Source organism: Orycteropus afer, unplaced genomic scaffold (genome assembly GCF_000298275.1).
Source record: "Orycteropus afer afer isolate SDZICR_OR568_19922 unplaced genomic scaffold, OryAfe1.0 scaffold00010, whole genome shotgun sequence".
Lineage (NCBI taxonomy): Eukaryota > Metazoa > Chordata > Mammalia > Tubulidentata > Orycteropodidae > Orycteropus > Orycteropus afer.
Window position 1 is genome coordinate 7062982 of NW_006921597.1, and position 11552 is coordinate 7074533.

At 36.3% G+C, this 11552-nt stretch overlaps 1 protein-coding gene across 1 annotated transcript in view; it reads right to left on the bottom strand.

The window, feature by feature from the left end:
* MAN1A2 (mannosidase alpha class 1A member 2) overlaps positions 1 to 11552 on the bottom strand; it is a 448144-nt gene that overhangs the window by 56924 nt on the left and 379668 nt on the right. The window contains exon 9 of the mRNA XM_007948607.2: positions 3353 to 3468. Coding sequence (XP_007946798.1) covers positions 3353 to 3468 — 116 coding nt within the window. The remainder of the gene's footprint in view (positions 1 to 3352; positions 3469 to 11552) is intronic.

Below are 11552 nucleotides of genomic sequence, written 5' to 3' on the forward strand. Positions count from 1 at the left end.
CACTCCTCGGAAGGAAGGAAGGTTGGGCAATCTACTTCCATAGTGATACTGCCTCAGAAACCCAAGGAGGGGTTGCTATGAGTCGGGGGTAGCTATGAGTCAGGTCCAACTGGATGGCACGTAACAACAACATAGAGTGATAATGTAGGCTTTTAAGAGCTGTAGGAATTATGCCTTAAGTCATCATCTTACGTTTCACAAGGTCTATAATGTAGCTAAGTAATAAATAAATGTTTAATTAATAAGTACATACAAATAAATAAATGGTGCTCTTAGATACTAGTATTTAACCTATAACGGGACTGAAGGGTTGATAACCAAAATGAGAAGTGATTACCAATGGATCATAAGTTGTCTTTTAAGCATAGTACCCTGAAGCACAAATGAAAAGATCCATTTGTTGAGTATAGGCAATGTTCTTCATTTTGTGGTTCTCATGGCATCTAGCATGTTTTCCACATGTCAGGCAGTCAATAAATGTCAATAAATGCCTAAAGAATGGCATCTGTATTTTAGTTCTATATTTTATACAATATTTTTATTCATTATAAAATTTGTTTTATTCATTATAAAATAATGTCATTATAACTAGCTTCAGAAAAATGTATTCTACATAGTAATAAAGGAGCTCTGATAGTGTAGTGCCCAAGGCACTTGACTGCTAACCAGAAGTTATAATTAAAAGCTATACAAACAAGGTCCCATGAACCTAATAGGACTAAAGTAAAAGAGGGGAAAAGATAGGGCTTTTTACTGCTTATAGACTCTTATAATTGTCTTATATAAATATGACAAATTCTAACAATTCAACTTGTATGAAATGACAAACTGCTGAAAGGCAGTTTAAAGAAGTATTGTTACATTTCAAATAAAAGATGTTAAACAAATTTTCACTATCACTGGTATTACTTTCCTGCTCCTAAATTACCTTTAAAAAGTATATTTTTTCTTCACAATTAAAAAAATTAAAGACTAAACATAAACTAGATCAGAACACAAAACCTGTAACTGTATATAATTTTTGAAAAGAAAAACTAGGATAGAAGAACCAGGATGCAGGTATCTATCTGTATGTATAGAGGAGGATAGTTTTGAGTAGAATAATTTACATGGAATAAGGCAATTTAAAATACGGTTTACTTCCAATTACAATGGATCTCAAAATAAGTAATCATTCCTACCTCTCCCAAGATTCCATATCACTTAGGTATAATGTGTACATATTCTATTTACAAAACTAATGTTTACTGAAGATAATTAAACTACCATAACAAAAACTGCATACTTAAGATTATGCTTCAAAATGAAAAATAACTAAACTGGTCATTAAAATACATTTATTACATGTTCATTCTAAGAGTTCTCTAAAAACTAATGAAAACAAGTAACTTGTATAGCAGATATTTTGTGGAAAATAATTTTAATCTAATGAGGTTATTAACTTTCATATAGATATATCTTTCCAAATATATATAATTATTTACTTCTATCAAGAATTAAGTATAAGAAAACATGGTTTTAGATTCAGAGTATTACAAGAAAACAGCAAGCTATGAAGGAAAAAATAATAATGACATGGTATATGGCATGTTATATTTCCAATTATCCAATACCTACTGAAGACCTATTATGTTTCAAGTATTGCAGTAGGTGCTGAGACAAATATAAACAAATTAGCTTTTGCCCTCAAGAAGCCCACAGTCTAGTGGGAATGACTAAGGGATCTCTTCAACACTATGATTCTAAAAATATTAAATTCTTCCTACTTAATGACTTCCTTAGATGAAAAAATATTTGGTCTAAATTTTAATAAAAGAAATGAAACTTCCAAATTTTTCAAAGTTTAAGACTTCATAAAGAATTTTAGAAGTCCTACTAAAATTTTAATTCTTGGTTATATATCAATTAGTTAAATTTATTTACTCAGTGCTTTAGCAAACACTGAGTGCCTACAATGGGCAAAGATAAAATCAAATACCCACTGCCACCAACTTGATTCCAACTCATAGCGACACAACAGGACAGAGTAGAAATGCCTCATAGGGTTTTCCATTTTTAATTTCCAAGGCTGAAACTCTTTATAGGTGTAGACTGCCTCATTTTTCTCCTGCAAAGCAGCTGGTAGGTTTGAACCACTGACCTTATGGTTAGCAGCCAAATGCCTTATCTACTATGCCACCAGAGCTCCTTTAAAGAAATGTATACTATGTATTAAATTCAACATCTGTGCATTTTTAAAAGCAACTGTAAGGAATCAGGTCTCTGTAAGGAATCAGGTCTCTAAAAAGTAAGACTATAAAATGGGTCATAATACTCTTGGTTCAATTAAAAATAAAAACAAAACTGTATGTCTGAAAACAGATACTAACTACAGCCAGAATGGTGTTTTTATATGTAAAATCATTAATTTGTAATGGATGATAAATAAAATTACTTACTAAACTGTTCATACCCACTACCGAGTTGATTCCGACTAACAGCGACCCTAAAGAACAGAGTACAACTGCCCCGTAAGTTTCCAAAGCTATAAATCTTTACAGAAGCAGACTATCTCATCTTTCTCCCACACAGCAGCTGTTGGGTTCAAACAGCTGACCTTCAGGTTAGTAGATCAATGCCTTAACCATGATGCCACCAGAGCTCCTAAATTACTCATACACTTTTTAATTTCAGTTGTTGTTTGGAAATATCCTATCTAAATGTTTCCAAGAATGAGTCTTACTTGGATTTTAAAATTTCACAGTGTCACAGTATGACATTATACGATTGTGAAACAATATGGTACAGAGATTACAAGCACAGGCTGTGGGGCCAGAATGTTTTGTTCCAGGCTTCATCACTTACCAGCTATATGACCTTCACTAAGCTACTTAACCTCTCTGTGCCTTAAGGTCCTTGTGTGTAAAATGGTAGTAATGGTTAAATGATGTCATATATGAAAAAGGAGTTAGAACAGTGCCTAGTGCATGGAAAACACTATATAACTCTGCTGGCATTATAACTGAGTGCCTACAATGGGTAATCATTTGAAAGAAGAAATATTTAAGGAAATGTATTTTAAGTTAGAAATTTTCTGTCTTTGTAGAAAACAACCAAAAGCAATTAAAATAACTATACCAAATTCTTTCTTCAATAATTTTTTTCAAAATGCTACAATACAGAAAAAGTAATATATGCCTTTTATATTATAATGCTAACAAACTATACAATAAATGCATATGACAAATGATTATATGCATTGTATGCATTTCCTGGATACATATAATAAATGGTAATATTTGTCTAGTCACTATCAAATATTCACACTGTATATTCAATATATTAAGCATTAAAATGTTCTGATAATAATTACCTCAATAGCATCATCATACATTTTTCTTGCTTCATGGTCTGTTTTATCTGACATCAACCATGCTTTCAGTAAGTATTCATAAAAACTATCTCCCAGTCCACCAACTGAAGTATGATCTGTAACAAGAGAAAAAAATGGAGGTAGAATAAAGAGAAGACTTAAAGTAATATTTTTCAATTATCTTACAGGTCAATAATTTAAAACTTATATTAATACAGTCCTACTTCCAACATCAGACAGTCCTTCAATGCTATTCATAAGGTTGTCAGTGACCAATATTTTCAGAAGGGGATGGCTCCATTCTTTTTCCCAGTCTGTCTGAGGCTAGAAGCTCCATGGAAACCTGTCCACCATGGGTGACCCTGCTGGTATTTGAAACTCAGGAGGAGGCATAGTTTCCAGCATTTCAGCAACATACAAGCCACCACAGGATGACAAACTGACAGACAAGTGGTGGACACTTCCAACACACTTCAAATTTAGTCCAATAAGAGTTTACCACAGAAACTGTCCTCTGTATATGCACCTGATTGTTTAGAACATCTTTTTCCTCTGGATGTGGACTTTCAGTAGTCATAGTCTTAAATCACATAGTTTCTACATTGTTACAAATCCAAACTTTCCAGAATTGAAAATAATTATCTTTCATATATTAATAGCTCTGAATATATAAACTATAATTAAATATGCAAAACACACATAGATATGTTAAACTAAAAGAGCTCACTCTTATTTTTCCCTACAGCACAGTTAATGGTAACACCTATTACACAGCAAATAAAATTATTCCACAAAGAAAAAAAAAAAAGCCCAAGAATTCCTTTGTAATGCAACCTTACATGAGTTGCTCAATTGCTATCCTTGGTTACTATATAGCTATATTAGTACATATTTGTTTGCCCTAGGTATATTCTTTCTCTATCCTACCTGTATTTTTAATCCTATACAGTTTAGTGCTATAAATTCTAAAACAGTCCCTTAATTTACTCCTGACTTCCTACAGATCTACCCTACTGTCTTTGAACTTTGTTTCAAAACTTAAATCTTCCTTGTATGAAAGAAAAAATATCACATTTCTTATAACTCTTTAATCATCCACAAAATACTGTAATTGGTCTTTCAAACTGGTGAGGAAAAGAGACTATTCAGTGCCCTATGGAATTGGCTATCCATAGGGACCCCTTCTTGGGTTTCCAAGGCAGTATCACTATGGAAGTAGATTGCCTAACCTTCCTTCCAAGGAGTGACTGGTGGGTTTGAACCACCAGCCTTCTGGTTTCAGTCAAGTGCCTTAGGCACTACACTACCAGAGCTCCTTTTGGGGGCATATACATGTTAATATTTATATCTTTAGCTCAGAAAACAAAATTTGTGACAGATAAGTAATTTAAAAGTAAAACATAAAACTATAAATATATCAGAAGAAAAAATAAGAAATGTCTGATCTTCCCAAGCAAATGATCTTCTTAGTCAAAATATAAATTGAAAGAGACTTTAGGAAAAGATTTATAGCTCCATATGGAATCCAACTCGATGGCAATCAATTTGGATTTTCTGGTTTTATGGTATAAGGTACCATAAATATATCAACAGACAAAAACTGAACAGGAGAAAGTATTTACAGCATAAGAAAAAAGGATCAATATCCTGAACAAAGAATTCTGACAAATAAAGACAAACGGCCCAACAGAAAAATTGACATAGGACACACACAAATAATTCACAAGGGAGGAGGGGGAAAAAAAAACTACCACAAATTGATAATATTAACACAGGTAAAGATGCTCAATTGTTGCTGTAAGGTGCCACTGAGTTGGTTCCAATTCATAACAATCCTATATACGAATCACTGCCTGGTCCTGCATTGCTCTGCTTGAGCCCACTGCTGCAGCCACTGTGTCAATCCATCTCACTGAGGATCTGCCCCTTTTTCGCCGATCCTCTACTTTACCAAGCATGGTATCTTTTTCCAGGGACTGGTCCCTCCTGATAACATGACCAAAGTATGAAAGATGAAGTTTCACCTTCCTTGCTTCTAAAGAGCATTGCAGTACTTCTTCTAACACAGATTTGTTTGTTCTTCTGGCAGTCCACGATATATTCATCATTCTCTGTCAACACAGTAATTCAAAGACATCAATTCTTCTGTAGTATTCCTTATTTACTGCCCAGCTTTCACATGCATATGAGGCTACTGAAAATACCATGGCTTGTGTCAGGCACACTTTAGTCTTCAAAGTGACATCTTTACTATTTAACAACTTAAAGAGGTCTTTTGCAGCAGATTTGCCAAATGCACTACATTGTTTGATTTTGTAACTGCTGTTTCCATGGCCGTTGACTATGGATCCAAATAAATGAAATCCTTGACCAATTCAATCTTTTCTCCATGTATCATGATGTTGCTTATTGGCCCAGTTGTGAGGATTTTTGTTTTATGTTGAGGTTTAATCCATATTGAAGGCTGTAGTCTTTAAACTTCATCAGTAAGTGCTTCAAGTCTTCTGCACTTTCAGCAAGCAAGGTTGTGTTATCTGCATATCTCAGGTTATTAACGAGTCTTTCTCCAATCCTGATGCCACACTCTTCTTCATATAGTCCAGCTTCTCAGATTATCTGCTCAGCATACAGACTGAATAAGTATGGTGAAAGGATACAACCCTAAAACATGGTCATCCTGATTTTAAACCATGCAGCATCCTCTTGTTCTACTGGAACAACTGCCTCTTGGTCTCTGTAGAGGTTCCTCATGAGCATAATTAAGTATTCCAGAATTCCTGCCCATAATGGGTGACCAGTGGCATAGCTTCCAGCATGACAGCAACACTCAAGCCACCAGAGTACAACAAACTGACAGATGAGTGGTGGAAAGGTGATCAGAAAAGAACAAATTAAAACAATCAGAGTGTATTTTTACCTATTAGATTGGCAAAAATTTTTAAAGGCTGATAATATCCAATATTGACATGGTTATGCTTTATGGTTGCTGAGATTTAGGGGTGACTTGGTAGTTACTAATGAATTCTGAATCTAGTAGGAGTTATAGTTTTGAAATTCTATGTTATCCAGGCCCTAATACACAAATAGAGATAACTGATTATCTACTGACTAGATGCTTTTTGTGTAGGCTAAGTTGGAGAAGGATGGGTTAACTGACAGACTTTTTGTTTTAGAATGAAGGGAGTTTCAGTATGAAAGTCTTCTCTCAATGAAATTGTTCATGCCTGGTAGTAAGTGCCAAGGATGGAGGTGGCAGATAAGGAATTCAAGCGGAGCCCATGTTCCATATATCAACCTTGAATAAATTCCTGTGTTTTGCTCTATTTTTCACTTATGTCTTAAATTAATTTTACATATTGCCTATGAGCCCAAAAATCTCTCTGGGATTCCATCAGCCACCTTTTCATAGTTCCCTTTTCACACAGTCTATGTTGTAGCTTTGTCATTTCTATTTACCCCCTCCCAGCCACATTCTGTGTTCTGGAAATTTGTTGAAATATATTAGTCATAATCAATCCTCCTTCCCTTGCCTCCAAATCTCTTAATTATCATGGATTTTCCATTTTTACGTTTGTATATCTTCATTTCATTTTGATCTCAAGAAGTGATGAATTTATAGTTCAATCATCTACAATGAACTAAAAAGAAACTCAATGCTGTAGAGTCAATTCAACTCATAGCGACCCCTCCTTGGGTTTCTGAGGTGGTATCTCTAGAGAAGTCGATTGCCCAATCTTCCTTCCAAGGAGTGGCTGGTGGGTTTAAACTGCCAGCATCTGGTTACCTGTCAAATGCCTTAGGCACTACGCCACCAGAGCTCCCAGAATGAACTAGAAGTTCTAATGTAACTTACTCAGTAACTCTGCAATTAGTTAATGCTACTTATTTATTTTTATTATTCTCAATGTCATAAATTTTCTCCCACTGTTTGTCCTATCAAAAATAAAAATCAAAACATGTGAGAGCTAAAGGAATCCATTTACTCCATTATTTCCTGATGGTGTGGAACTTGTAAGCTTATAACCATTAAGATATTCAAAATGATTTTAGGTGGCATATAAACTTTTAAAAAATTTTAACAATTATATACTGAATCTTGTCAAGATGCTCTTATTTGTAGATGCAAAATCTGACCCCCTTCCAGAACAGTTAACAATGATAAAGAATTTTAGTTTGTTTAAAACTTTTAAAGTTTATTTAAAATGGCATAACCATGCTCAAATGAACGAAAAACTATAGTAGATGAGAAATACAAAGAGGAGGAGGAGGTCCAAGGTGGCGGCATGGTCAGACACCTCATAATGTTTTTTCACAGCAAAGACCCAAGAAAACAAGTAAATGGCTATAGATAACAACTTTGGAACCTAGAGCGTCGAAGGTAAGCTAAAGAGTTGGACCAAGTGCCAAGGTGAAGGAGAGAGTACAAAAACAGCAGATGTGGAGAATTATGGATAGCCAGTGGACTGCCAGCTGAACTTATACACCACAGCCATACTGAGACAAAGCAAGCAGCTTTTCTAGAAGAAGGCCCCATCACATTGTGCAACCAAGCAGGAGCAACTCTGCACCCACGTCCAGAGCCAGACTAGAGTGTGCCCCAACCTATGAAAGTTAAGTGCACTCTCCTTATACACTGCACCCACTCAGCCTCCTGACCCAGAGGTCCACAGACACTGCAGAAGTGCCCTTCTGCCTCATCATTCACCCCCCCACCCATATGATTATGATCTGACAGCACCAACCACCACCTCATCTCCAAAGCTTAGAGCCCATAAACCAGTGGCACTCACCCTTTTGTTCAGCCACTTGTACTAAAAACACATGCATCAATGGTGCTTGCCTCTCTGCCAGACCACCAGCACTGGGGACCCATGGGATGGTGCTCCCACTCCTATGCCCCAGCCACCTACACTGGGAGCCCTGAACCAATGTGTCTGCTGATCTGCACAGCTACTGGCACCAGGGGCCCACAAACAAGAGGTGCCTGCTTCTACTTCAGCCATCTGCACCAGGGGCCTGCAGACCAGTAGAACCTCCTATTTCCTCCAGCCACTTGCCTCAGGGCCCACAAGCCAAAATCACATGCCTTCCCCTCATGTAACACTCTAGCAGATAGGGGCACACTCTGCTAAAGGGCACCTGCGGACTGGTGGTATCTCCCCTACCTTGTCTCTTGCAGAGACTTGTACTCACTCTGAGAAATGCTGTGCAGCCGTGCCCCACCCAAGACCATCGGTAAGAGAATCTTTTCCATGCATCCAGTGATCATCAACCTGGTGCCCTCATGCTCACCACCTGGCAACCAGGAAGTGCACACACACAACACACAACACATCAATCAGTAAGAATGCTACCTGCACCCATGCCCAGGTGACTGGCCAGACAGACAAATCACCTCACCAGAAACACCAGCTATATCCTCAGTCACCTTGCAAGATCAGCAAACACTGACTCATGCTTACACACCCAGCTGCTGTTCCACCATCCCAGAGACAGGTAGTGAGAATGCCACTGTGGCCAGACTAGTGACTAGAGAAGCATGCATGCCCTGTCTACTCAGATGCATCAAACAAAATAAAAATTCAGGATGTAGCAAAGAAACATACAATAAATATAATAACATACTAATTCCTTGGAGATGACAAACAGTATCAAACCACATAAAAAAGCAGGACAAGATGGCTCCAGCAAGTGACTAAAATAAAGAAAAAGAAAGTCAGAGGAAAAAACTGTGATGGGGTTCTCAAAGATATCAAGGAAAGCACAGGCAAAGCAATAGAAGAATTCAAGAAAATAATACAAGAAGAAAATAACAAAATAATTAGAAACCATACAAAAACAGCAGCTAGAAATCCAAAATATTAACAATAAAATTTCAGAAATAGATTATCAGTAGAAGGACACAGGAGCAGAATTTCAAACAGAGAAAACAGAATCAACAAAAATAGAGGATAAATCCCTTGACACCAACTTGTTTGGGGAATAAAACAGAAAAAAGAATGAAGAAAAATGAAGAAAGCCTAAGAATTATGTGAGATGTTATCAAGAGGAAAAATTTGCACATGATTGAAATTCTAGAATAGAAAGAGGCAAAACAAACAAGCAAAAAGAACTGTTCAAAATATGCTGGCAGAAAACTTCTCTACTATCATGAAAGATCAGGAGATACCCATCCAAGAAGCTCCACTAACACCAGACAGGATAGATCCCAATAGAAAGTCACCAAGTCATACAATCAAATTTGTCAACACCGAAGACAAAGAAGAATCTTGAAAGCAGCTTGGGGGGGAAAAAAAAAGTCACATACAGAGGGGAACAAACAAGACTAAGCTCTGATTACTTGGCAAAAAGTGAACCCGAGTAAAGTTAAAACTCACTGGACTATTTCCCCCACCCTGGTTAAGACAGATAATTAGAACAGATAGGACCGATCCTGGGTAGGAATAAATAAGTACACTTAATTATCCTCAACTATTTCCCTACCCGGGTTAAGACAAATAGGACGCCGGCTGGAGACAGATGAGTAAACACATAGGACCCCAGTTGAAGACAGATGAGTAAACACAATAAGCTCAGTTCCTTAAGAACTGATTGGAACAAAAAACATTCTTTCCTGCTATTTCCTTAGGCACAGGTGATAAAAGTGTTAATGTGTCTCAGAAAACAACTTGAAAATTAACTCTGGTGTGCAGACATGTCCAGTGGGACAGAGAGGAACAAAGTTGCTGGGAACTAACACTCTCCTCCCTGTCTAAGCCCCAGATCAGCTGATGACAGGAAGCCGGTGTGACTCATCCAGTATGCAGGCGCACTAAATTAAAAACCTCTTATCCTTTTAAACAGAGGTGAAAGAAATTTCAGCTAATCGTCAACCATCTCATGCCCAAATTCCTGAAATTTTTAAGAACATGTATAAACTTCTCTTCTGAAAACTACAAAAACTGTAATTCGATGGGAGATTCAGGGAGTCAGATCTGGGTACAGACCCAACTCCTTGCATTGCTACTTTGCAATAAGTAATTTTCTCTCCTCTTAATCACTTGGTGTGCAAACCGTTTTTGGCCTGACTATTTACTGGGCAGGAACGTGCGTTTGGTACTATTTCGAAACCATACAGATAAGAAGGCAAATGGGATGACACATATAAAACCTTGAAAGAAAAAAATTGCCAACCAAGAATTCTATGCCCAGCAAAACTGTCGCTCAGATACGATGATGAAATTAGGACATTTCCAGACAAATTAAGGGGATCTGTAAAAACCAGATCAATTTTACAAGAGATATTAAAGGCAGTCCTTCAGATAGAGAATCAACAACATTAAATAACAATCTGAGCTTAGGCATAGGATAGGATCAGCTAGATGCCAAACCAGATAAAGAATTTTCAAAAACAAAAAGCTGACAACAGGGAACAAGACATCAATCTGTAAACAACAATGTCAAAACAAAGAAAATAAACAAGTGTAGATATAGAACTCTCATATGAAGAGGAAGTCAAGGTAATATTGAGAAATAAAAGACTACTTTAAACTTAGGAAAATAAAAAGCATATTTCAGGGTAACCACAAAGAAAGTTAATAACCTACTCATCAATTTTTTTAAAAAAAAATTAAAGAAAAGCATAAAGACTTTGAAAAAGCAAAACAAAACAAAAAAGAAAATCGACAAACAAAAGGAACTCAACACAGAAAATTAAACATGACAAAGAAACTCAGTACCACCAGAAAAAAAAAAAAGGCACAACAAAATGACTGCAGTATTTAGGACAGAACAACTAAAAAGAAACTCAACCGCCAGCCTTCTGGTTAGTAGTCAAATACCTTAGCACTACACCATCAGAGGACTTAACAAAGATATAGAAGATTTAAGTGCCATAATCAACGAGTTTGACTTCATATACATAACAGAACAGTCCACCCAAGAGCAGCAAAGTATACATTTTTTTCCTACTGTACACAGATCATTCTCCAGAATAATCACATTAGGCCACAAAGCAAGTCTCAATAAAATCCAAAACATCAAAATAATATAAAGCATTTTCTCTGATCACAATGCTATAAAAGAACAAGAAAAAAGAAAAATCAAATACATGGAAGCCAAGTAATGCCTTGCTTATACACCTCTGGGTAAAAGAAGAAATCAAAGATGAAATTAAAAAATTAAAAATCTTAAAATCAAACGAGAATGAAAACACAACATA